At 37.1% G+C, this 27,490-nt stretch overlaps 2 protein-coding genes and 1 non-coding gene across 5 annotated transcripts; 2 read left to right on the forward strand and 1 right to left on the reverse strand.

Annotated features, from left to right (window-relative positions):
* The first annotated feature begins 816 nt into the window (after positions 1-816).
* LOC145229782 (xylose isomerase-like) lies at positions 817-4,420 on the forward strand. The gene is made up of 10 exons (XM_080095113.1): positions 817-947; positions 1,627-1,776; positions 2,043-2,164; positions 2,225-2,382; positions 2,868-3,073; positions 3,237-3,320; positions 3,379-3,434; positions 3,515-3,691; positions 3,857-4,039; positions 4,189-4,420. The coding sequence occupies exons 1-10, from the start codon at positions 872-874 to the stop codon at positions 4,348-4,350; spliced, it is 1,374 nt and encodes a 457-aa protein (XP_079951239.1). The 5' UTR covers positions 817-871; the 3' UTR covers positions 4,351-4,420.
* A 1,885-nt stretch (positions 4,421-6,305) lies between these two features.
* Positions 6,306-25,888, forward strand: LOC145236957 (cilia- and flagella-associated protein 337-like). Of its 3 annotated transcripts, XM_080099696.1 has the most exons (27): positions 6,306-6,437; positions 6,627-6,763; positions 6,989-7,158; positions 7,555-7,634; positions 14,205-14,332; positions 14,429-14,568; positions 14,647-14,793; positions 15,814-15,921; positions 16,093-16,279; positions 16,590-16,774; positions 16,988-17,176; positions 18,103-18,294; positions 18,516-18,609; positions 18,884-19,050; positions 19,471-19,635; positions 19,863-20,012; positions 20,296-20,346; positions 20,712-20,848; positions 21,013-21,152; positions 21,491-21,633; positions 22,419-22,639; positions 22,728-22,828; positions 23,056-23,217; positions 23,311-23,528; positions 23,737-23,886; positions 23,996-24,056; positions 25,476-25,888. In XM_080099696.1, the coding sequence occupies exons 1-27, from the start codon at positions 6,373-6,375 to the stop codon at positions 25,655-25,657; spliced, it is 3,870 nt and encodes a 1,289-aa protein (XP_079955822.1). In that variant the 5' UTR covers positions 6,306-6,372; the 3' UTR covers positions 25,658-25,888. The 3 variants fall into 3 exon arrangements, with proteins under 3 accessions (XP_079955822.1, XP_079955823.1, XP_079955824.1); XM_080099697.1 differs by lacking the exons at positions 6,306-6,437; positions 6,627-6,763; positions 6,989-7,158; positions 7,555-7,634 and adding an exon at positions 7,641-10,758; XM_080099698.1 differs by lacking the exons at positions 6,306-6,437; positions 6,627-6,763; positions 6,989-7,158; positions 7,555-7,634 and adding an exon at positions 11,831-12,216.
* Positions 24,633-24,714, reverse strand: Trnal-aag (transfer RNA leucine (anticodon AAG)). The gene has a single exon. It is a non-coding gene; the product is annotated as a tRNA-Leu (tRNA).
* Positions 25,889-27,490: the final 1,602 nt, after the last annotated feature.

Consider the following 27,490-nt stretch of genomic DNA (forward strand, 5'->3'; position numbering starts at 1 on the left):
TAGGTTGAGGTTTTATAATAGTATATGAATCAAAAAATGTCCCTGCCTAAAACTTATTCAACTATTTCCTGACATTAGGCAAAAATGCTATGGCGGGACGTCGCGGGAGATGGCGGGACGTTTCGGGCGCGGAATGTAGTGTTCGGCGGAATTTTTTTTAATGATTTACTATTATAAAACCTTATCCCAACCTTAATAGCTCCAACCGTCAGCAATTTAACCCGATATTTAGCGGTTTTCACGACGTCCCGCCATCTCCCGCGACGTCCCGCCCTCCATTCCGCCCATCCCGCCCGTCCCGCCCATTCAGCGTTTTAGTGTCACCCGGTGTATTTGCCTATTGTAGGTTTAACAATGCAAATCATCAACAGCATAAACAATGCACAAAAATGTACCGGCCCATTTAAAACACGAAAAGCAATAGCGAAACGTCTCTGAAAAGTTAATGTTTGTCAATAAAGCAAGTTCCGGCATCATAGCGCGCTGCAGAGCAAACGTTCAGCGCGGTTCTTATCAGCTGAAGTTGGGCAATAATTGATCAGTAAATGGTGCGCTGCCAGCAACCTGATTGGGAGCAAAGTTAAACTGCACCGCTGTGTAACTGTATGTGGGTTTTTAAATGCAGGAAATGCAGTGCATGAAACTGCAAGTAAACTTTGTCTAATGAATGATCATGGCGGTCATATTGTATGACAAAAGTTTTTTTTGTACGCACTACGGCACTACTATGCTGCTTCTGCACAATAAAATGGTATTTGTTACTGTAGAAACTTTGTAAGAGAATACGTTAAAACATCATTTTTTTCTGCAGTGATTTTGTGCATTGTAGAAGGTTAAACTTTATTTAGGTTGCTGTTAAAGATTACAAATTATGTCGTCGTTTGCACCAGCATCTAATTCTGCAAGTGGTACTGGGTCTGCTGAACTGGTTAACACCTTTCCAGTTGGTAAGTGGGAGTTGGGGAACATATGTTTTTTTTACTGTACTCCTAGAAAATACTTGAGTGCAGTAACTGACCTAGAAAACTGGCAACGAACCAGCAAACTTTCAGTTTTGGACAGTGGGTATAAAACGCTTAAAAGTTGTCTGCTCTAAATGAAATCAGAATAAGGCAGTAAAGTTATGTTGAGATTTCTACCAACCAGTCACAGCAAATTAGTTGACAAAGTCGTGAAATGTGTGAGTCGTGTCAAGAAGTACGCGACGCCCAATTGTGACAAACCGGACGTAATACCGGTTCTGGGCAACCATTAATTTAGCTGCATATTGGTTGCCAACATTAGGGATCTGCATTGTCGCTGCGCATCAAACGCAGCACACGTCGATGCTGTTTCTAACAATCTACAGTAAAAAGTAAGTTTGCTGGTTAGGCAAACTTCTAGTTTGTTGCATTAAATGATTTCAAATAATATTTATCATTGGTTTTACTTTCACTTTAAATAAATGCAAAGTTTAACCACTTTTGCAATTCAGGAGGCAATGTTTTATTGCCCACTGGTTCGTTGATGCCGCATTTTGACTTTTGTGCCTGATTGGAACTTGTTCTTTAGAAAAAACGGGTTTTTAGGTCCGCTCCCTACTTTATAGTACGCACTTTACAAAAGAAATCCTAACTTTTTGTTTAGACATTGCGAAAGTTCCATACAAGCCTGATGCTGCCATCACGGATGTTCTTTGTTTTCGCTATTACAATGAATCAGAGGTCATTATGGGAAAAACAATGCAAGATTGGATGAGGTTTTCGGTTTGCTACTGGCATACCTTTCGAGGCACAGGTGCGGCACATTTTAAGCATTTACGTTTCCTTTTTGACTTGTTTCCCAAAATTGTATTTGAACCAATATTTTCGTAACGGTGGATGCAACCAAATCAATACTTACAAATCTGCAGCGACGATCTCCATCCATTGTCAATCCAAGACTGAAGTATGTCGTATCAAAAGCAGTCGTTTAATAAAAAAATTTTTAAACCACTACTACTAACTTACTATACCGCTAAAAAAAAGTCAAAAGCAGAAGTTGAACAAATTTCCAATGCGCAGGCGCCGATCCATTTGGATTTCCTACCCTGCAAAGACCATGGGATGACCAAACCGATAGCATGGAAAATGCGGAACGTCGAATGAGAGTTGCCTTTGACTTTATGTCTAAACTTGGCGTTAAGGTATATATACTTTTTCAAAGTTTATGATATATTGTGATGCTGAACAACGCTGTGTTTTAGTATTGGTCATTCCACGATCGCGACATCGCACCAGAGGGAGCCACATTACAGGAGACCAACAAAAACTTGGACCGCATGGTGGAACTGGCAAGCGAATTGCAGCAAAAGACTGGAATTAAACTTTTGTGGAACACCTGCAATTTGTTTGCACACCCAAGGTGGTTTTCGAAATTTTGAATTTAATAACCTAAAACTTGTTTATCCTAGCACATACCCGATCTATAATCTTATATATCTTGCTATTTATTCGTCTGAGGACTACTAAACTGATTTTGTTCATTGTTGTAATGAAGAAGTATCCAGTACGTTAAAAATTACCAAATGACTTTTCCCAACACAATCCTAACGTCAAAAAATGTATTATCTGCGCCCGGACGATTTTGAGAGCAATTGATCAAAGCCGATTTTAACTTTGTTTACAAATTGGTGCCTGCATGAAAAGTACATTTGCAAGGGCATATTCGATTCTCGATTTGCAATCTGCCCAAACATATACGCAAACCAGTGTCGAGTTTATATTTTTGTCTTACAACGACGTTTTTTTCTGAAGCCTGTGTCTTGAGTAATTGCTTTAATGTTTCGGAAACCCTCTAATTTATTATCATTTCCATGTTAGCAGACTTTTAAAGCGATTTATTTACAGATATTGTAACGGGGCAGCTTCGAACCCCGATCTTCACGTTTTCGCGTACGCAGCGGCTCAGGTGAAAAAATCTTTAGAAGTTGGAAAGAAATTGGGAGCGGAAAACTTCGTGTTCTGGGGTGGAAGGGAGGGCTACCATACTCTCCTTAACACTGATGTTAGAGCAGAGGTGGACCAGATTGCAAGTTTTTTCAAAATGGCAATAGGTTAGAAATAAGTTGAAAACTTTCGTGACAGAATAAGGTAATGGAAGATTCTTATAAATTCGTAATTTATTGCACTTTTCTGTGGATTTAATATACGTTGTCGACCATCGACTTTTATAGCTCTTATTAGGTTTTAAAACTTTGATTGTTTGTCAAACTGTAGAATACAAGAACAAAATTGGATTTACTGGACAACTCTTGATCGAACCAAAACCGAAGGAACCAACGAAACACCAATACGATTACGGTAGGTGCAATGAAAATTAGAAAGATACGATACTTTAAAAAACACATCTATTTTACAGATGCGATGACGGTCATTGCTTTTTTGAAAACGTACGGTCTCGACAAAGATTTTAAGGTTAGATCAAGTAATTGTCGTTTAATAAGAAAAATGTTGTGCAGATGTTATGTTCAATATTCACGAAATACTTTATGCAGCTTAATATTGAGCCCAACCATACCACGTTGGCCGGGCATTGTCATGAGCATGACGTAGTGATGGCGTCAGCGTTCGAGCTTCTCGGTTCTATAGATTCGAACACTGGGTCACCTGACTTGGGTTGGGACACCGATCAATTTCCCATGGATGTGAAAAATGCCGCAATGATAATGAAGGTAGTTTTTAATGAAGGTAGCAACATATATCTGTGAACTTTTACTATAAAATTGCAACAATTTCCCTACTCTACCATACCTGAACCTGTAATCCGAAAATTGTTTCTAAACCTGGTCCTAATGGAGACAATTTTGTAATGTCACTTGATGTTGCGAACTATTCAGGTGGTTCTAGACCAAGGTGGCCTGGCTCCAGGTGGATTAAACTTTGACTGCAAAGTGCGTCGCGAATCGACTGATGTGGTTGACATGCTAATATCACATGTTGGTGCTATGGATTGTTTTGCTAAAGCTCTCAGAGTAGCTGCAAAAATCAAGGAAGGGGGAATCCTTGATGGCATGAAAAAGGTTTGAAGTTTAACTCTGATTAAATAAACAAGACTGATTAAAAGAAATAATGTTGTCGAATTCACGGTAAAGACAAGATATAGAAAGCAATTTAAATATATTTTTGGGTCAATTCTTCTTTAAAAATGTATGGTATTCTCTGTATTAAGGAACGCTATTCGAGCTTTTCCAGTGAACTTGGCGCCAAAGTCAAGTCAGGAATTGCTACATTTGAAGAATGCGAGCAGTTTATTTTCCAAAATGGAAATCCAAGTAAACTTTCTGGACAACAAGAAAAATACGAAACCATTTTGAACAGATACTTCTTGTAACTTACTGTTCATATTCGCTCGTACACTTTCACCTTGTAGCAATTTTGTTGTGTATAAGTTGGAAAAAATATGTCATACAAATCTCATTGCAAATAAAGTACCAAAATCATCTGTAGGCTACATTACGTCTGGGATTGTTGTTAAATAGGGGTCTTTCAAATGTTAAAATAAATGTTTTTTAATATTTGTCCAAGATATTTCGTCACATACCGCAAAGCTGCTTTTCTGAAGAAAGAAGTTTTTTCAGTTTTTTTACCGTTAATCATTTGGCAGTTTCCAGAGTAACATTTGCACACAAGTCAACATTTAAAAAAGGTGGTGTCTTTGCATACATATAACATCCATCTTCATACAATATCTTGTGTAGCCCAACAACAGTAAAGAGCTTATTATAAGTTTTATGCAAACGCCACTTGGAACAATTGTCCTCATATAGTCTATTTGCTGTCAGCAAATAACTCCAGCATAATCTAGACTTTTGATTGATCACGGACTTTTACACAATGGCCCCGGCTATATAGGAAACGTGATTTCATTTCAGTTTTGAGGTTTACTTGAGCGAAAGACCTTGTCGACCGCTACATAGTACTTGAGAGCTTTATTATAGCGCGTATGTGTAAGCTGTAAAATATCCCGTTCGTTGTTGCAACAACATAACGTCTGAGCTGAGAGAGGGTATAACATGCAGCTGCTAATCGATGTTTTGGCACAAAGTTAAATATTTTGCAAGGTGATAAGCTTATTTGTCTGGCTAACTTGTCCTAAAATATTTACATCAGTTCAATGTTGTTTTGCTTAGCGGGTTAAATCTTCTACTGTTAATGAATTTAATGAAGTTAGTTCACCGAATCGAAAACTGGGCTTATATTAAGTATTTTGCCCTCGTTCTAAATAGTCAGTCGATTTGATCCTACAATCCATGCAGTCGGGGATATGATTTGACTTAAATTATTATTTACCGATTTAACGAAAGGGAAACAAAGCTTCTCTACAAATCGAGTTTAAATTTAAAACCGCGTTTGATGGATAAAAGTAATCAACTGTAGTCACTACAAATTAAAAGAGGTATACCACCATCCTTAACCTCCCAAGCTCCTGAGCTTGTCAGGACCGAAGTCCTGGAAACTCCACACACGTGTCTTGCACTTCGGTTCGTTCGTTTATTGCAGGATAATGAGACAAAGAGAGAGGCAAGAGGAAAGAGAGCGAAATGAACGAGTGCGGTTTTATATATACCCGGAAAAAGGCGTTAAATCGTACACATGTGCTCTTGCGATTGGCTCTTGCACAATTCCCACACAAAGCAGCGTCCAATCACAGCACGAGACAAAACCATACGGTTAAAGCTCATAAACACCAGATCACAAAGTCGCCTCTGCATCCTAATTAACTGCGACAGGAAATATTACAAAGTCCGAACACGATTTGTCAATACAGTGGGATTTGGTTGCTATACATTTTAACTTCCTCGCAGCTTTTGAGCTAGCGAGTCAAAACCGAGCTATTTTGGTAAACAAATATTGCAAAGTTTGCACAAATTATGTCGCAACCGCTACACAACACACCTTTTGTTAGACAATTGTTAAAACGAAGAACTCGCCATTTGGGATACATGTTCAGTACTTGTATTGTTGAATTCCGAACCAAACTCAGCACAGCACGAAAATGTAACCAGTTTGTCTAAGTGCTATTATCCAAACAGCTTTTTCCCATGTCATATGAGTCTCCCTGAATTGTGAAATATTTCTATTGTTTTGCGGTTGCCTTAAGTCGCCTCAAGCAATGGAAGTTTGGGAACAGGATTTGTTGGTTTTGAACCTATTGAAAGAGCGGAAAGACACTGAAAGGAGTTTTTATTGTGAGCACTCAACTTAAATGGTTGTTAAACCGACAAGTTCTTTATAAATTGGAAATAAATTTATTAAATGCGAAAAGGTTATGTTTCAGAACAACGTTTAGACTTAATGTTATCCCAAATGCATCAAAACGTTAGTTTGTAGTGCGTTGCTATATTACGGTAAGATGCAGAGCATCTTGAAAGATTACAGACATTTGCCTGCATTTCGAGAGGAATCACCTAATTTAAGGTAAATGTTTGCTTAAAATACTGGTTTCAGAAGGGTTGTTGTTTTTATACATCAGTTAACTATCTTTGTTTATCTCAGTCCTGGCATTCAAAGTTTAAAACGAAGTGTCGATACGGCAAAAATTTCAGGCGACTAAAGAACTTGCCAGCGATTTAAAATTTTTAATTGATTTCGAATATTTCGGCACAGCTCAGACGGCGAGGAACAAGATTACGTGACCAACAATGGACGGGCTGTATCGTGGCACGCCAGAAAAGTTGATGACGCTGTTTCTCTGCCCTACGATTGGCGTCGCTCCAAATCACTTCACGTCATAAGGCAACTTGGTAACGATCGTTTTTTCATTTGTTTCGTAATTTATTCGACAACTAAATAAAAAACCCAGACCTGGCGCTTGAACAGCAAAAAAACAAGCAGAGTTTTTAAACATACAGATCAGGTAAATGTCAGACCTATATAGTAAAAGTTCGCTATTGCGTTTAATCCAAGCGATTAGTTGATAAAAGCATATTTAAATGTACTTTTATTTTCATGTTTTTGGGGTCTTGTAGAGCCCGAGCATTGGAATGGCAGATATCTTGCAAGAACATCTGTTGCGAATCCAATGAATATTACTACGTCACGCTATCGCACTATAACTGCCACCCAACGGAGTAGAAAAAGGCGAATTGGATCCATTCAACTTGAAAACAACCGACTTCTGGGACGAAACGCCAGCGTGGTAAAAATATTTTTGAAATATATATTGAAGCTAAAGTTTTTTATCTGATCAATCTTGTTGATTGCCAAAAAACCTAAGTAGCGTAAATGTCAACTGTTTGTAACCCACATCTGTTTTTGCTACAACCTAAAGGAAGCTGAATTTGTATTTTTTCATTCTAGCATGTAGAATAAAAAAAACATATGTCAACATCTTAATCAAACATTTTCTCACTTGTGTAGTTACTGATTGGGGGGCATTTAAGTATGACTTGGGGTTACCCTTATTCGCAACATATTTTTTCAAACAAAGCTAATATGTTTTGCAATATTAAAAAAGCCCCTCAAAATAGAGTAATTAATCAAATATCAAAAATTATTTCACAGAAATTTAAATAAGATTTTTATATGTCTGCAGCAACTGCAGCATCGGGATGTGGAATCCGCCGCCTCAAACTACAGTCGTCCAGACAGTTCGATATCTGACGACTACAGCAGGTGAACAAGCACGTTTCCATTAATCATTAACTTAACCAGACTCCATTAACTGTCGGTTGCCATAGCGACACGCTTGGTGCTAGAGCCAGGAGGGTGACTAGACCTATGTAAAGGGTCTGAATAGGACGGTCTTATGTCAATGTTTTGGTAAGGACTCTGTTATGTCTTTGAACAAGAAGTGCGTGATAGAATGTGTGTGCTGAGATGATTAGTTAGTGTAGAAGTTTAAATCACCTGTAATGTTAATATCCAAGGAAACAATTAGGGGCAAAACGTCGCAGTAAGAATATGGCACTAAACATTTGCTTAAAATTCGTAAGTTAGATTTGTAATAAGCGCTAAACACACTGTTGCTAGTTTTTGGTACTGTTGTTAGTCATTGCTTGTCAACCAAAAATATTTACACAGGCATGTTGACATCCGCACTAAGATTTTTTTTTGAAGATTTGTTGTGTAAAAATGAGTGTACCATTAGTGCTTTTAATTTGGCCTGGTGCAAAAAGTGCCATCAAAACGGTGCAGGGCATTTGAATTTGTATGGGTGTTTTTGATCAACTAGCGTTTTGAATGTTTGAACTGTGCGTGAACATGTTATTTACTTAGATCCTGAGCCGAAATAAAGAGACGCTGTACTTTGATCTAAAAACCAATAAATATAGCACCAGCCTGTGAGTTAAAATGAAAAAAAAAAACGAATAAAGCTAGTAATGTCTTAAGGTTCACGTTGCGGCAAGGATGATTTAAGGATTTTGTTTCACATGGTTTTGGTACGTAGTGGATCTATGGTTTTACAGAATCGTTCTGCGCAACTTAAAAATAAAATCGTTTTGAAAATAGCAATATATTCATTTACAAAACCATTTGATTTTAATTTTTAGACCATCTATATTCACAAGAAACGGCGGTTATGTAACCTTACCCAGTGACCTAATGCCACAAATGAAACAAGCCCAAAATGTGTTGATATAATCCGCCTTTATTTGTGCCACTAAAGCACCCCTAAATCGCCAATGAGATAGGCCGCCAACCGCAACGTGTCATTAAATTCACACCTAACGTACAAAAGCAACAATGGAACGGCTAGCTTTGTACTTCCTTGGTCAACGTCTTTAAAACGACAAGCGACGAAACAAACTACTTTCGCTGGCAATGGGCATTATGACGCCCGCTGTGACCTAACAAAGGGCAGCTTTCGAACCAACCATTTTTACTAAAGAGCTCAAGCAGAGAAACTATAACCTGTTCAAACTGCCCGTCTTGTCAGTTATCGTGAGTTAAGCAAAAATATTGAAGCCTTTAACCATGAAAAAAGTGAACGATTTAAATGAATATTGGGCTTTTATTTAAAGTTTAATCAGATGTTAATGTTTACAAATAACAATTTGATTTTATAACAACTAAAGCAGTTTGTTGCTGTATTTCGACTGTCGAGCAATTAAGGTCCAAATTTGTGTTTAGTATTTGTAACATTCTGGTTTCGACATAGAATTATGCAAACAGTCAAGTACTTTGTTAGACAATTAACCAACGAATAGTCATGAGGTTCTAAATTGTCATGTGTTTCATTCCGTGTTTACAATCCAACTGACTACACTCGAGCACCGCAACTAAACATGAAACTTGGTGAAAATAACTTGTTCGGGCTTCAATATTGTGATGTAATTTATTTGCAAGGTTTTTAACAAATAAATAAAAGTTTGGTTTGTTAAGAAGATCAGCATTGACCCGTTTATCAATCACAAAGCCTTGAAAAAGACTCAATCCTCACATTTGCTATCTCAATAAACTCGTCAACCAAATCAACTAGATATAGCTGATTGACACATAGCCTACGTATCTTTGATTTGGATAAATTACTTGCGTATATTTTCTGCTTTAATATTTTGGTGTGTGAGATGTTGTCGTAAACGTTTGTCAGATATTGTAAAAGCTAAGATCACCTTTTGTATTTATGTTTTGTAAATGGTACTTTTGTCGATCATTTCTGCTGTCAAAGTTTCTTGTTGAGAATAGCTCCAAAATATTCTTTTATGGTCCTTTTCCAATCTTGATATACTGTGGTTGAATTTTTTCAAGCTTTAAACACGTTTTGCAAACAATCGACTTCAAAAGATGGTGTTTAAAATCAGACAGAACGATGTTCGTTGATAGTTTCACATTTTCACTCCCAATACATGTTGTGTTGCGGTCAATAATTTGTTCTGCTGTTCGAAGTGCAACACGCTATTTGATTCAATACTGATGGACAGATAGTTGCACATTAAGTACAGGTTTACTTTTTTACAAGGCTGCTAAACTTATCACACGTTTATGTATGCGGCGTTTTTGAAATGTTTTGACGTAAAACAATTTAATTTAATTTTGTTTTTGAGGTATATTATGATACGTTTTATAAAACTTACATTAAAACAACCTCGAAATTGTATTATTTGTAGTTTTCTACTAAACGAATTATCACACGCTGCATCACTTAATTTGCCTTTAGTCGCAAAGGGACAAGTCTCATACATGCGTAAAGCACGTAAACGCAAATCTCTACAAGCACTTCAATAACGTGAAGTGCCACTTTCGCGAGTGTTCGATGGCTCTTAGTCTTTTTCGTAAAAAACAAGGTTCGTTGGCCAATTAGATGTCTTTGTTCGTTGTCTGAGTCTGGAAAAAGCTGTGTATTTTTGCAACGAAACATACTGCTTTAGGTAACACAGGATGGTAATGCGAGGTGCTTGAAGGCTAAACCAAACTAGTTTTTGTGCAGTGTTGCTTTGAAGATTTTGTGTAATTTGACTTATCTACTTTTACATGTGTCCACCTATTTATATTGCTTAGTGATAATTTGTATGGAAGTGTTTTAATGTTTAACTTAACAAAGTTTTCAAATGACAAAGTTACGACAGGTGTGCCATGCAGCTATGAATGTAAAACATAATATTAATTGAAAAAAGTGATAATAAATTATCCTTGCCAAACGGAGAAAAAAGGCATAGACGTGCGCGCTAAAATAGCGGTAAACAGCTATCCCAAAAGAAACTAACATGGATATAAGCTCGTACAACTCGTTCTCAAGTCGTGTTCCAAGGCCACCCATCGCACCCAGTGAAGTTTCAAGTGACATTAGTTTCCGCAGGTAACGTTGACGACTAAAGCTTTTGTTTCACATTCTACTTGCACTAAAAAAACCTCTCTAAACTTCAGTCAAAATTTTCCTTGGTAACATGTTTTTTTCCGTAATTCATTTAGAATCAATTTGTGTCCTGACAGCAGCCACAATGCTGCCTCAGTTTTTTAATGAACCACAAAGTGATTTTCCTAGATGATACTGCTTATTCCATGTATGAACGATATGCAACGATACAACCAAATTTTCAGCTTTAAATCTCTTTTCGCGCTCAACCCTTACACTGTTTAGCTACATGTCATTACTGTATGGTACACCTAAGCCTTAGTTGAATAGGGCTTCAGAAGGGCCTAATTGTTCCGGCTTTACTCACATCAACTAACGTTGTGTTATAAATCGACAAAGCACAGTCAAAAAACAATACTGTGTATAAAACGATGCATTGTACGCTTGCGGTTCCCAACACGAGTTTAATTCCTCCGTTAGTAACTCAAAACATTTTCATTCCTCCCAAATACAAGACACAGTAGACGTTAACCATACAAAGATCATTTATAATTGAGTCGTTTATCAACCTCGTAGGTCATGTTCACAGAACTCAAAATAGTAAATACTAACTTGTATTTACATACCACATAAAAATTCAAGCAAATCCCTCACCTCAATTTTAAAATGTCTCCTTAGAACAGTGGTTCTCAAACTGTGGTACGCGTACCACTAGTGGTACGCCGGAACGTTTCAGATGGTACGCGAGTAGCTTTCTGTGATACCTAATTTAAGTCCGATCTAAAATTGCAACTCAACTGATCAGCCCTGGTTTGGGCGAAACTCGTGCTTTGGACATTCTTTGAAATTGCTAAATATGCTAGTCGGGGCGAGAAAATGGGCCTATTTATTCTTAGTTGGTCTATTCATTCAAACAGGGTTTAAGACTTTAGGTGATACGCAGCGATAGAAAAAGTTGTCAGGTGGTACGCGATCCATATAAGTTTGAGAACCACTGCCTTAGAAGAAATTCCTCCCCGGTTCTGAACCACTGCTTCACGCATATTTTTTCTTGATACATTAACATTTATTCCGTAATTCATAAAAAGAGTGAGTTCGTCCTAGACTGAATTTTACAAAAAGTTCATTGAACAGAACATCTTTTGACGCCGTAACAAATACGGCTGTGTGTCAAACCACACAACACACATAATCAATTTTTGTATGACATCACACACCGTCATTGTCAGTTCGGCGTGACATCACAACAGCGTGTTGTGCTCCAAACCATTGTCTTGAAGCACGCATAACCAGAACATAGTTTATTGTACATTTCAATGGGAAGCGAATTAAAGGGCTGTAGTTAGCAGCACAAGTGGTAGTGACAACCAGGTGTTGGTAAAAGTCACAGGATTGGGTGCAATTGCTCATCAGTATGTATATTACTAAGAAGGAAGCTTTGTTTTTGAGGTTTCTTTTCAGGTTTGTGGTTAATTGATGATTTTTCTATTTATACAAACTTGTGTGTGTTTTCGATAACGTAGAGCAGAAGTAGTGTTATGTAGATCGCACCTAAACAGTGTATAATAACTATGAAATAAAATGAGAGGTTTTTCACACGATGAGTACGAACTCCGTAGCCCCGATCAGAGTCAACACCATGGTCGTTGCATGGACATGCATGGTTACTTTAATGCTAATGTGCGACCACGACAGGAAAAGTTGTGTCAATTGTGCAAATTAAAAGTAATCTGGCTGGGTAACATTTATAATAAAACAGAAAGAAATAGTTACAAACGGCAACGAAGTTAAATCCGGACAAAAAAATTTCAATTACCTGTTTGAGAAACCTATAAATCCATGCCAAATGTCTACTGGGCGAGATAATTTGGATAACCAGCACACATATCTCGCCGTACATTCAATATTTATTATGGGTCCCCTTCCCTGAAGGGGACACATATTGTTTTTGTCTATATTTTTTTTTTCTTTTTTTCTTTTTTCTTTTTTTCTTTTTTCTTTTTTCTTTTTTTCTTTCTAACGCAGATTTGTTCCCACGTTTTGGTCAAGAAAGAATGGTTCAAACTTTTTCAAATTTACACACATTACAGATATTGGTCTAAAGATGGTCCATGTAAATTTTGACCCCGTTTGATCCCTTGGTTCACCCACAGCCCCCAAAAACGTGAAATTTTTAGCGCGGCTATTGTTCCCACGTTTTGGTCAAGAAAGAATGGTTCAAACTTTTTCAAATTTACACACATTACAGATATTGGTCTAAAGATGGTCCATGTGAATTTTGACCCCGTATGACCCAGAGGTTTACCCACAGGCCACCGAAACATAAATGTGTCTAACGCTCGTTTGGTCAAGAAAGACACTGTAGGCAGAAGTACCAAGAGAGTAACTCACTGGTTTACGATAGCGGGAGGGCTCAGCTTGACGTCGGACAGACGTTTTACGAGACGTCGTTTCAGTGATTAGAAATCAGCTGTTTTGCACAGCAAAGCTATGTCGTTTTATTAAGTTATCACTCACATTTTTAGTTTTGGCGAAGGTTTCACACCTATGACGTGATTTAAGCCTAATAAGCGTGCTTCGGTTTTGTATATGTCAAGAAAAACTTTGTTAATAAAAGTTAAGATGAAAAAATTAACTTACTTTTTTGCCAAATAAGTTTTTTTTTTAAATTCTCGCTGTCAGGTTGGCCGCCGCATGATCACGGGTTACTTAAGGTCAACTAGTCGGCATTACAAACACAGCACACACTTCCTTCATAACGTAGCGTTTTTTTGACAATCAATTAAGAAGTCAATACTCAAGGCATGTATAAATTAGGCTTAACAGTATTGTTGAACACGAATGACGGCGTGCTATTGAAAACGGTGTCAAAAGGTCAAACAGTCGTTTGGCGTGTGCACCCTGAGAGGTTACTACAGGTCAATGGTACTCGTTTTGCGAAACAAAGTTAAATGAAAAACAATTTGTTATGTATACACTTGTAGCAAATTGCTTTTTAATTTAAAGTGTCTGTAACACAACTGTTACAGCTTTCTAAAAAAAATTGTGTTCAAAACCCGACCTTGGAGGACTATATCTGGGTCAAAGCAAGAGATTAGATTTAAGTCTTTGTTACGTTTTTTTAATTTTGTAATTACATGACAATAATAGTGCAAAAAGAATACGAATAAATTTTTTTATTGTTGGGTTAATGCTTTCTAAAAATTTGTCCTTAAGAATGTAAAAATCACCGCAACATTTGTTTACTGTAAATCCGCACAAACGCGCGTGTGGGGACCCATCAGTTTTTGTTTACAAAAACAATCATATGTGTAGATCAAATGATGTGTATAGTTAATTGGTAAATATCGTATAGAATATATAAAATGGAAGTATATCAGAAAGCCACTCTTCTAGTTTTGCTAGGTCTAGTTCTAGTTTTCTTCTATCCATGTTATGTGTTTTAACAGTTCAGATAGCAGCATCCGATTGGAGGAACACATTAAGCTACATCATCTCCAGAAGTTACTGCAGATATTTAAATCACATACGCCCCAAAATGCTCGAGCCAATGTTGTTGAAAAAGGAATAAAACCAGGTGCAATATATTGTTAATTCGTTTTGTATTCGTGTAGTTTGTTTCGTTCAGCAAGTATTGTTTGATTTTACTACTTATACGTTTGATGCATTGCAGTTCGTCCACCAATTGATGACGATGACGAAGGAGTCAGACAAGCTCCAGGAATGATGACGTTACAGGAATTTACAGCCACCATTTCTGGAATGTTGGGGACAACCAGATGGAACGATCAAATGGAGATGTTATTTCATAAAGTAAACAATGAAGCCAATATCATATGCATTTCAATATTTGTAGCCTGTACACCTCTTTATTTGGTTTGCAATGTACAGGTTGACACAGCTTGTGATGGATACGTTGATTGGAATGAGTTTTGCACGTATATGTTACTGCAAATGCGAGAGGTCGAACATATCCAGAAACTGAATCCAATTCCTTTCACTTCAGCAGCTATCGTAAAACAAATATTTCACAATAAGGTAAAACAACAACGACATTCTTAACGTAACCTATTTCAACAATGTTTTCTTTTCATATTTTGTTGCTGTCGACTTTCTTGTCACCGTCACCTTTTTAAATGTATATGAACGTTTGTTTTCCGGATGTCATTTTGGTGGTTAATGTAATAAAACAGCAGCATTTTTTAATAATGTACTTTTATGGTTTGCAGCAGGCGTAGGAAAATCAGTTACCAAATTTCAAAAATGCAAAATACGTTTGAAACATACATTGAGATATATATCTAAATCCCAAAAATGATTATCATCAGGACATAGCTCGCCTGTGTGTTGTGTTACGTTATGCTAATTGATTGCCCGATACACATGATTCCGTTTTAGACCAGTCTATTATTTTTTGTTTGAAATCATTTTTGTTGTTTGTTTAAATATAAGACCGAATAATATACATTTTCTCGTTGTCACTGCGACCATAGGCGCCGAGTAGGCGGTGGCGGCCACCGTGGAAATTTTGGTTAGTTTTTTAGGTATCGTACGAAATATCGTAAAATCTGAAGAATATTAGCAACAATTTTACCTTTTAACAAGCGTGCTGGTGATTCAGCCACAAAACATCGCTTAAAACTGCAACTTGTTGTGGTTAGTGCCTTGTTTATGACGCCAAACACACAATTGTCTGTCAGTAAATGTTCGGCCATTATTGCGTACCATGCAAATGTGTTGTAATAAATGTTATCTAAGGTGATATAAAGCAGCAACAACTTGACAAAATATTTTTAAACGTTGCTAAACCAATGATAAACGCTACAGCAACGTGTTACAATTGCCAGGTAAATATTATTTTAAACATACCGTTTTTTCCTGAGTTTGACGAACGTTGCATTACGTAAAGTTTGTTGGGCTTTAAGTTCTTGTGGTTGTACGCATTAGTGACGTCACACAAAGTGACGTCATATTTTACGTCCGACACCTTGCATTTTTGTAAGACTCGGCGCCTATGACTGCGACCATACTTATTCAGCTTGTTTGTTTTATTTACAGCAAGAAACAACAACCAAATGCATCGTCGTAGAAAATCCCTCGAGAATTTTAACAATAAGCAAAGTTGGTGCAATTGGGGTGTGGGATTTGGAACTGCGTCTGTTAAAAGTAAGCATTGTAAATATATGTATGAACTATTTGCAGAAAATGTGGCTAAAAGCTTTTTACCTCTAAAAATTTTTAATATTTTGACAGTGGCTTTTATATTTAGTTAAAAAGGGTAAAAACAGTCGGATATCAATTTAAGCGTAAAAGCATTTCGATTTTACTCAACCGCAGACTTACAATCTTGCTAATGACGTAAGCGACGATCAGCAGCAAGGACCGCGTCGTCGATTTCACACGTGGATCACAGATGTAGTTTACATGAGAAACAATCAGAAAGTTGTTCTTACTACAAGTAGCAGGGAGATTTATTTTTACGATGTATCGACGTCAATATACACTATCGAATTTTGCCTTTATGGTAAGGAGTGACTGATTTCTAATAATCTAAGAATTCAAAACAACATTTCTGTAAGGATTCGAAACGTGATGTTTGTGTACTACTTTTGACAAAGTTGAAAATAAACTATTTGTATGTGGTTTTTAATTTTAAAGCTGATAGTTTTCGTTCTGGCAAAATGCCAACTTTTTTTCGGTTTGTAGGGTTTTATGTGTCTATGACCACGTGTCAAACAAAATGGTCAAATACATTTTAAAAGAAAAATTACGCTTTTTTCACCCTGTCGTAATGGCAAGCTTGCATTGCAAACATGCTTTTTACCTTTTTGCAGCGATCCCGAATGTACCCATCTGTGCTCATTATTGGTACAATAAATCAGCGCGTAACAGCCACTCTATGCTGTTGTTCGGTGATGACACTGGGGCGGCACACATCTTACATTTCTACACGCCGCAGTCAAGACTCTTCCAAAAACCTTTCAGTCCACAACAGGGAACCCAGCGGGTTTATTTTAATGTAAATTTTATGTTTTTAATTATAATAGCATGTATAAGACGCAGGGCCAAGTCAGTGAAAAACGCTCTGTCTAATAAACGGCATGTTTACATGTAGTTTGCTAAAAGTTCTAAAGAAATCTGCTAATTAAAAAATAAAGTGCAGACTAAAAGGGTATTCTGTGGTGAATAAATACTTGTCGGTTTAAGTCCGATAGAAAAATTTGTTTTTTAGGAATTGTCAGAACATCAAAACTACGTCTCCTATGAGTGCATCGGAAATATACACGATGACGTTGTTCGTCGTATTATTTACGTACCGCAGAGTGACGTCATCATATCATCATCAACCTCACCCAACACTTCTTTGGTCCTAATGGACGTGAAAAGAAAAAAGAGACCGTATATTTTTAAGCTTAGCAAGGTTGGTCTCTTATACCCTTGCTCATCTATTATCTCATGGCTGTCTACAGTTTGCCTAAATATAATTTTTAAAATTGTCAAGGTCCGTTCACTTTCAAATTCAACATGTCTTAGCTCAGTGTGGTCCAACTTTATTTTGTTGCGGGCCATTCAAAATCGTTAACTTACTACGCGGGCCAAGGTTTAAATATTTGCAGAAAAAACCTTTTCTGGGTCAAACTCTGGAGTAACTATATACCTTTTTTATATGTAGATAAGTTTATTTTTATATTTTATAGTTATTTACTAAGTAGAAGCTGTCAAAAACGTTGAGTTTCCGTCTCTAACGCAAAAATGCCCCTGAACGGTTTATAGAAGCAAAACCCTTTATTACATAACAATGCCTTGTCATGCGTCACAATACGAGATTTTACAGTATTTAGTGTGTGTTAATCCTCACATTTTAAAAACATTGAATTATTGAAAACAAAACTTATAGTTGTCATTAAAATGTTGGGACTTATAATTCGCGGGCTAACAAAATTATCTCGCGGGCCTGCAGTTGGATCACGCTGTCTTATGTAATTGGGAAAACCTCCTTTTTTCACACATAGCAGTGGTTCCCAAACATTTTATTTTATATCTTTAAATGCTATCATACAGGAATTATAAAATATTTATTACATTGCTACATACCACAGCGTAAATAGCCATAATTAAAAGACTGTCGAGGCAGTTGCGTATAGCCCAGCAAAAACTGTTTGTATTTTGTACTGTTTGTAAAAACTTTTGTACAAGCTGCATGCTTTGTATTTTTCGTACCACTGTACTCATTTTTCATGGTTCAATGTGTTTTTCCTTGTTTCTTCTTTACATTGGGATATTAATACATTCCATCCTATTTGCCGTGGACTGTTTTATCGATTTTCACTCCAAATCTTTTTTCAGGGAGTTGAGTGTTTCGACTTCAGCAAAGCCTTGAACATTCTGGTAACCGGAAGTCTGGATCACCTTGTCCGTATCTGGAATCCGTATGTTGTGGCAAGACCTATAACAATATTACAGGGACACAGTACTGGAATATGTGATGTCGTCATCAACGAAGCTTATGGACAAATTGTAACATACTCAAAAGACGTGGTATGATTGTTTTTGTATTTTGTGAAATCTTTTAATGTACACCAATCGTTAGTAGTTTGCGAAATATATTTCAATGTTGGAAGTTCTATCAAAACGTAACTAAACCCAAATTCATGCAATTCCGTTCGTGTAAACTTTTCTACCAGCGTTTTGCCAAAAAATGTCACTTAAAAAAAAACGTTATTTAATATAATACCAAAAAAATTGTACCCTGCTTTTAGATTATTAAGGTATGGGACATTAAAGAACACCACTGCTTGCAAACAATCTCTCCCAAATTTCCAAGCCTACAACCGGGCCGCATTCCTGATCACGGTAAGTTTTCCCGGTAGCAAAGGTATATTTAAACAGTACCGACTAAATCTAGAAAAGGTTTTGGAAAACACCTAATTTAATTGATAACATGTTTTGGTTTCTCTCAGTAGTGAACTAGATGGTAGCATATTTCGTCCATACATGGAGTTCACTTGGAAAACAAGTAGCCTATTACTATCTAATTTAATTTTGCCTCCAAGGACATTGGCACCACTTTTAATTAATGCACCAGCAGTTAAAAATGTTTTTCTTGAACTAACTCAAATGATTTTAGGGGAATTTCCTTTGAATCTTTACGCATCTCCGCACGACCTAATGATGGTGACATGCAACGACAGCGTCGCGCTGTTAAAAATGGGAAAATTAGAACCAAAAGCCGAAGAACCGACCACTCACGACGCTCCCTTATGTTCTGCGATCTACAACCCCTTATTCCACCAGGTTGTTGCAAAATTTGTTACTATCATTAAGTAACGACCAAATACTTAGTGCTTGACAATCGGTTATGATTTCAACCATTTTTCATGGTACAATTATTAACATCACAACAGACAAAGTTTGATAAATACCGATAGATGGCGTAAAGAGCACAAATATTTAATTTAACAGTGAGATTGGGAGAGGGTTAGAAACTAAACCTTAGGTTAGGATAGTTTATAAATTGGGTTCATAATATTTAATTATAAAACTTCACCCCACCTAATAGCTTCAACCGACAGCATTTTTACACAAACTGCTTGAAAATATTCGTAAAAGCTTCTTGCACCGCTGATCGGTTATTAGCAAACTTTGTCTGGTGTGAGTTCTTTGTCTGGTGTGACTTTAGGAGAGTTTTCATGTGCATGTTCGATGTACTTACAGGTTGTAAGTGGAAGCGATAATTCTGTCGTGTCAGTCTGGGATGTAGAAACCGGAGCGAGGTCACTAACATTCAGTAACGCCCATGAGCAAGAAGAGATCACGTGTTTATCGTTTGACAACACAAGAAGGAGATTGTTCACCGGTGCAAGAGATGGGACAATAAAGGTATCGTGTTTATTGCTTATTAAATCTACCCCTATTTTCTGTTTTTTTAAAAAACAAAGGACTAACGTATAATTGTATTTAGCATACTACAGTAAATGGCGTTTGTGTCTTTGACTTTTAAAAGTTCAATACATGACAACCGTTTTAAATGTGTTAAAGTGCTGTTTATTTTACAACAGTAAGATTTGCTCCAAACATACATGTCAGTAAATCATAAAAATTGACAGGTGTGGAACTTCCAAAATGGAAACTGCCTTCACGAATTGGAGGCTGTGGATGACGCTGAAATATCAGGGATTATGTCATTCCAGGATCGAACAATTCTTGCTGTTGGTTGGAGTAGAAAGTTAGCAGTGTATGATGACTCCGATCCGGACGTAAGTTTTACCTGTCACTTATAAATAGCTATTTTGGCGAGTAACCAAAACTGTGGGATTTCTTTGTAAATTGTTAGACTTTGAAACTAGTGCTCGTAATTGCAGATTGATTGCTTAAATTTCATGGTCTTGAAATATAAAACAAAGTAATTGTAACAGTTCGCTTTTTATTGACCCATTTAAAGCCTTAAATTGGTGGTCGCGTTTTCTATTTTTTATAGTGTCATGTGCTATAGCGGTTTGAGCTGGTAACTTTTGCTGAATGTAATGTGTTTACGTTCAGACTGTCAACGTTCCTGCGAAAGTCAACTGGAAGTCGGGTCAGCTTCACGAGGTAGGCTAATTTAACGGTTTCCAAAAAATAAACTTAGTTGCGATCTCCAGTGGAAAACACACAACTGCTCACGTCGCATAACGTATTTAGATTTGGGCTAATTCACTATTTAGGAACTGAACAATACTTTGTTTTCACAGTTTTCCTCCTAGATTATAGTACAGTACTAAAACCCTCGTGCCTCGAAATCACAAACTCTGCAATGCAAGAGTATATATTAAACTTGAGTCTGACTAAAGCTAGAAAATCGTATCACTGTGTCCTGTAGAATATTGTAGGGTGTCCTGTAGAATATTGTAGGGTGTCCTGTAGAATATTGTAGGGTGTCCTGTAGAATATTGTAGGAAACTACCTGTTTTGCGCAGGACGACATATTGACTGCCTCACACTGTCCGCCCAATCTCCTTGCAACTGGAAGTTACGATGGTTGTATTTATGTGTGGAACGAAGAAACTCAACAAGTGTATCTAAAACTTCGCGAAGGGCGACAGCACCACAACGGGTAACAGTTTTAAGGCTAATGTGGACTTTGTTAAGGAATTATATAAAAGGAATTGGTTTTCGTGTCAGCTAAAAGCAAAGATATACATCATGGTAATATAAAACCAAAGAAAAAGTACAAGAAATTAGTTGTAAAGAAGTATATTTTTATTTACGTTTTGATAGCGAAACAATACAGCCTATCGACATGCTGTTTTTCCTCACTGACCGAGCAAGACATCCAAAAAGGAATAGAGCTACGTTGATTAGCAGTGAGAGCGGTTGTTTGTACTGGTGGTGCCTATTTGGCAGAAACACACTGCTAGGTAAGACATTTGAAGTAGTTAATTGTTGTTAGACGGGTGTCCTCCGTTTTAATAACCAGCACAGGCCATTTATTAAGTTGTTTGTTTCTTAGTTTTTTAGTAGATGTTTTGTTTGTCCGGCGACGTTTGTATGGATTGGTGATCACTATTGATTGGTTCAAATCCATTAACGTCTAATAATTAAAATTTTAAATCGTTTACTTTTTAAGTAGGTTATCTTGTTGCCTAGTAACCGTCGAAAATAGTTCTACCGCCAAGCAGCCGTTGAGATCACAAAAAGTGCACCTTGATCACTTACAACATAGAGTAGAGTCCACATTTTTTCTGTTCCATCGCAGGTCGTTATCAAGCCACAAGTGACGAAGCATCAGTACTCGCAATTTGTAGTACATCCGATGACAGTTATTTGATCACAGGAGACACAATTGGTTACGTTTCTGTGTGGGATATTGAGCATTACTGCACCACGGACCAAGAGCAGGTGCAGAATTTGTCCATTTCTAAAAAATGCTTTAAAGTAGGGGTGTCCAACTCAAACAATTTTGGTTTCAAAATATACACGCGTGCCAACGTTTGGTACTTTTTCCAAACCATGTCTTAACGACCCCAATCCGAATATTTGGCCAACATGTAAAACCCTATGAAATGGTTGGAAAAGAAAATTTGTCGTCAAATGCAAGTAAACTTGTTTCTGATATTCAAGAAACCATTTTATTCTGTTTGTGTGACGCAAGATACAAGTAGTTTGCAATGGGGCTAAAGTTTTGTCAAAAAGCGAACAATTTAATTAGTGGGTTCTGTAACTCGACTACTGATCATCTTTACTGGAGTTAGAATAAAAGCCAAGAAGAATCAATAGAAACAAATTTAATTGCGTGACAAATCCTAATGTTTACCATCTGAACGTGCAAAAGCTTGTGTGCCATTTTCAAATGGTCTGCGTATTACTTTTGGTACGCGTGCCACGTGTTGGACAACCCTGCTTTAGACTAAAATGTACAAAAAAATATAATCAAGAGTTTTATTGAAACGTTACCGTATTTGTAGGTTTCCAATGTCAGGTAGTTGATGCTAGCGTACAAACAACTTTAACTGAGAGTTTCCTTCAAATCCATTTTTACCTTATTACGTGATTCTGGGATGCCGCTATTGGCCGAATTGTTAGTCAGTTTTTAGCAAGATTTGTTAAGATACCATGATCACGCTTTCATGTTTTCAATAAAAGCCCAATAAAATTGTGTGTAAACAAACTTATTACACTCTAAGGAATCTGAGCATGAAACTCCTTCTCGCTTTTACCACTGGAAGGCACACGAGGGGGCAGTAGTGAGCGTAAATTTTATCGACCACGAAATCCAGTCAATGATCGTTACAGCTTCAGTAGACAAAACCGCCCGTTTATGGACACTGGAGGGCCGTCTAATCGGAACTTTTGGCCAAAAGAAAAAATGGAATTTAAAGAAGCCGACTTCTTATCAGTACCCAAAGTACGTACATTAGACACAGGTGCTATATAAAAAATTCCGTTTTCCAAAATCTGTATTTCACAATATTACGATGTATCTTGTATGTTAGAGACCCTTGGGGTGAAATTGTAAGTGTGCCAGAAGCAGGTCATGCCCAAAAAGTCAAAGAAGTTTTAGAAGTTTCCTCAACTGAAAACCCGACCGTAGCAGGTAAGGCTCACAAGTCACAAAATGAAGGTTTTGATTTTTGCACAAGACTGTAAATGCTTTTCTGGTTTTGAAAATAAACGTTGTTTTTGTGCCAGTGTTCTTTTTCGTGTTTAAGCGTGCTAATCTGATTGCAAAATTATGTTCAGGCAGAACGCATTTGAGTATGTGAATTTCTGCCTTGAATAATAAATTGGATGTACAGTGTATATTGCAAAATCTATTTTCAGCTCCGTTGGTTGCCGATGATCTCTCACCTGAGGGCGAAGTAATTCCTCAAATTTCTGATTCCGAAAACTTGGAGAAATCGAACAAAATTGAACCAGATTTAGACGAAGAGAATTTAGTCGACGAAAAAAATAAACATGCAAGCTACCAAGAAAATGACAAAGGTAAATTGGAATATTTTTTAAAATGATTAAGTTCCTAAAAACTGATCAAACTTATAAACTTGTAACGTCCGTGTTATTAAATGTATCATGAAGGATCGAATACAACTGAAGCAATGAAAGAAAGTGAATTGACCAACGAGGTTGCAGATAGTGACAATGATGTCATAGGAAACTTACACATGCCTAATGAGTTGAGTTCAAGACTTGTGGAACGACGAATGACGTCACAACCAGCTGATGCTCCGAAGATGCACGAACGATACAGAGAAAACCGATCCATGACGATAGCTGGAATCGAAAGAACGAAAAAGGTAAAAGTAACATAAAGTATTCAAAATGTTTTATTGCAGGCTATATGTCAATAAATAGAAATGTGTAATCATCTTGATGAGGAAATTTAACAACGTTTCTGGGAGAAAATTGAAATTACCCCAAATGTGTTGTCGTGATTTTATTGCTATCACATTATACGTAGAAAATGTTTTTTGACGCAAAACCGAGCCACGATTTTTTTTGTAGGGAAACATTCTCGGTGACCGAGCTGAGCAACATTTAACACGGAAAACCGCCACACGACAACAGAGGCGCTATAGAGTCGGATACATCGACAAAAAAACTACGTCACGTTTTGGAAATCTGTGTTCTCCGTTTCAAGCACTTACAATAAAGGTAAATACTTTGTCTCATGTTATTTCATTGTTGGTGTAAGAATAAACTTACCAGGAATAGTCAACTGTAGACAAACCAACAAACTATTTGTCATTGTTGTGTTTTGTAGGACACAGATGCCGTTTCTTTTGCTAACGAAATGCCAATGACCAAGCGAATGCTCGAAAAAGGTAATTAGACGTTTTATTTTTTAAAAATACTATATAAATCTCTTTTTTGACGTTAAAATTAATGAAAATGCCTGACAAAGTCTGACTACTTCCAAAAATAAAACCTGTTTTGGTTTTACCGTCCTGCTAATGTTTTTGGCCGGCGAAGTGCAAATTGTGAACCAAGGGACTTTTCTCGTCTGTGACACATTTATCACAACGCTGCCTGAAATTGCTTTTTCCTTTAGTTAAAGTAAGGTTAATGTTTGACATAGCAACAACTAGAAAATATATTGAACAAATGTTTTTCTTCCACTTTCGCCAAACCTGTATGAAGTGAAACAAATTATTTGTTTTCTTTAAAAAAGGGACTTGTAATTTTGCTAACCTTCTGCCCACCAGTTCGCATCATCAGAGCATTAAAGCGAAGTGTTGCGTGCAAAAAAAAACGGTGTAACACAAAAAATGATAATTTAACAAACGCTCGCAAGGATTTTGCTTCAACAAAACATCGATCGATCTGTAAAACTTTACAACGTTTGGGCAAAAAACAAAATTGCTTTGAAAGGAGACTTTAAGCGAGATGTGTAAAAGTAGTGGCAGCGGTGGGATTCGAACCCACGCCATCGAAATGACTGGTGCCTTAAACCAGCGCCTTAGACCGCTCGGCCACGCTACCGACGGAAGCCCAGTGGCGAAACTACGATAATGAATAATGTTCCACAATTGTTACGAACAGAGCGGTGGACATTAATTGCTATGGTTACGTTTGTAATATCAATTTCCAATTTAATTGTTATGGTTACGTTTGTAACATTTGTAAATTTAATACTTGCTCACATTTCTAATGTTATTTGATTCAGAACGACTTGCTTGGTTTCGTCATTTTGTTGTGAGGGTATAACTAACGAAATGTTAACACCCACATCATTATTTGCTTGTTATTATTATCTTTTTAATCCAGTCTAATAGTCAGCGCAACTGTAGCAAACTTCTACTGACAATTGGCAACAATAATAAAGGTACAACAGAACAAACACGTTACAAAAGTATTTTGCCATACTTAACGAATTATTATAGACCGTAACATTAGGCTGTTTATTGCAAACGCTCAAGTGGTTTTTCGTTTGAAAACGTTCGAAATGCATTGTTAAAACTGGCGGGTGCGTTGGTAATTTTTGTTGTGCTTTCAACTGGTTTGGCCGGGTCTACCTACAAGATAACTTGTCAACGCGACACAATTACATGCACGCTATGAAAAAAGTGTCAAAGTGTGAAGGCACTTTTATAGAAAGTAACGGTAATTTTCTAAATTCAGCAATTTATCCTCGGTTTGATTAGGCTACGTCTCATTTCAATAGGCCAACTGAAGACGAATAATGTCTGTCCTGTTCAGTTAGTACCGCAGTAGCTTAAAGTATTACGTTTGTTTCACTACAGGGATGCGCTGCAGAGACGAGATTGAACTTAGCAAGATGCCTTTAAACCATCTTGCTGAAATGAACGAAGAATCAAACAAAACCCACCACAAGAGGCGACACAATGCACCGAGGCGCAGCACCCTACTACCGCCTATTGGCGCGTCATCATCGGTTTCTGCGTCAACAGCGAGTGGTCATTAGACAATATCAGACTGTGGAATAAAACACTTCCACTTAATGATGATCATGTGGTGATAATCACCTGATATAAATACAAAAATCCTTGGAAATTTTGTTTTGTTATTTTACTCTGACCATAAAATCACATATAAAATAAGTTTAAAAAATATGAGTAAGCTTTGTGTTTTATTGCCGAAAAATGAATGCAACTTGCACTTCCGTTTGTTATTCTTCTAATAAAACAGTTTTGTAACTTAATCAGTGCAAATTTTTATTTTAATCAGTTAGTGTTTGACAAGTCCATCCAATGCATCAATAAAATGTAAAAGCTTTAACACAACTTAAAACATTGGGCTTCAATAGACTTGGTAAGTAATAAATCGAAAATGTGCGTCTTTCCTTACGAACAGAGGGTCATTAATCCAGATCTAAGTCAACAAAGCAAGAATACGCTGTTCTAAAACGATCCTAGGGCACTTTGAGAAGCTTTACCGGGTTTAGAGTGTTTCAAGATCAAAGTTACGCGTCTCGCCAAACATAAGTGTCTAATATGACACTAATAGTGCAGCTGTCATAAAATTTGGGAAATCCATTGAAACTGTTGCGAATATCAAAGACGTCCGGCGCGGCGGCGTCATCTCCGATCTGATACAAGCACAAAAGCCTGCGACGGTCTCGACCCGGATATATCATTCTAGAGAAATAATCGTTTATCCTTTGTGCAATCAAATGTTCACAATGCTTTGACGCGCGCTTTTGCGGGGGCGACAAAAGATCCATCATAAACACTCAATATCGTTTGCCGGACGGTTAAGGATGTACCCTTTCGAGGTGTTATCAGACGTTAGTGGCCTTGTGGGTGAAATGCAATTTGCTTTCCAATCTTTTTGTTGTTTCCAGCATTTGCGCACTTAACTCTGACATCGTTTGGTCGGTAGTAAACATATTGTCACGTCAAATAGCCAATTTGTTGTTGGGTGTGTAAAGAAAAAACAAATAAATAAATAAAGAAAGTGAAAGTCGTGACAAACCACCAATTGTCGACCAAAATTTTGAATTATTTGGGTATTACGTTTGACACAGAGTTGTAAGTCGTGTTGGGCCTTTACGGTTAGGGTTCACGCATCAGTTTGAATAAAACCGATTTGATTCGGGCCTGCACGACTTCGCAGCAGTTAGTCTGCTACATTTGTATCGTAATTTCATCTGACTTGGGGCGTATTTCAGGCTTGCTTAAAAAAATGGGTTCAAGCTTATCTGCAACGAAAACCATCTAGGGCGCATAAAGGATTATAAATGCAAATAGTGCGACCCAACAAACCGTATGTTGCATTTCCGTCCGATTATGTTTGTTAAAAAGGGATTGGTTTTGTTGAACATAAGGCGAATAAAAGCCTTGGAAGTCTGCAAACAATCTTTAGTGTTTAAGCGACTGTTTAACAAAGAAATAGACTTGATAATCGCATCAGTAATCAATATCAAATGATGGAAAGGTGAGGTGATGAATCGTTATGAGACACGTAATATCAATCTGAACCCATTCTAAGTGCGTTTTCGATTATGCGATGTCAATGGCAGGTCGAGTGTGCCATATGTTTTAACATTTGCTTCAATGCTGAATTGAGGTGTGTTCGTATGTGATGGAGTGTTTGTTTTTACACCACTCGATGGTCGAACTACAATGAAATTTACTGATCGCTAATATTGTTTGTACGACACAGTTACGTCATAGTTATTTTATTAGAAACGTCACACGTTTCCAGACGATTAAAACATCATTTAAAAGGGAAAATTTAAAAGGAAGTTACTCTAAAAAAAGAACCCCAGCAGATAGTTGTTTTAGTAAGCTACAAA

The sequence above is a fragment of the Phallusia mammillata genome, chromosome 1 (genome assembly GCF_965637545.1).
Source record: "Phallusia mammillata chromosome 1, kaPhaMamm4.hap1.1, whole genome shotgun sequence".
Classification (NCBI taxonomy): Eukaryota; Metazoa; Chordata; class Ascidiacea; order Phlebobranchia; family Ascidiidae; genus Phallusia; species Phallusia mammillata.

Excerpts from the sequence above, each read along its gene's own strand:
- LOC145229782 (XM_080095113.1), top strand. The coding sequence starts at position 872 with ATGTCGTCGTTTGCACCAGCATCTAATTCTGCAAGTGGTACTGGGTCT. Across the intron at positions 2,383-2,867 it reads AATTTGTTTGCACACCCAAG|ATATTGTAACGGGGCAGCTT; the intron begins GTGGTTTTCGAA and ends ATTTATTTACAG. Across the intron at positions 3,321-3,378 it reads GAAACACCAATACGATTACG|ATGCGATGACGGTCATTGCT; the intron begins GTAGGTGCAATG and ends TCTATTTTACAG.
- LOC145236957 (XM_080099696.1), top strand. The coding sequence starts at position 6,373 with ATGCAGAGCATCTTGAAAGATTACAGACATTTGCCTGCATTTCGAGAG. Across the intron at positions 19,051-19,470 it reads ACAACCCCTTATTCCACCAG|GTTGTAAGTGGAAGCGATAA; the intron begins GTTGTTGCAAAA and ends ATGTACTTACAG. Across the intron at positions 21,153-21,490 it reads TGGCAGAAACACACTGCTAG|GTCGTTATCAAGCCACAAGT; the intron begins GTAAGACATTTG and ends GTTCCATCGCAG.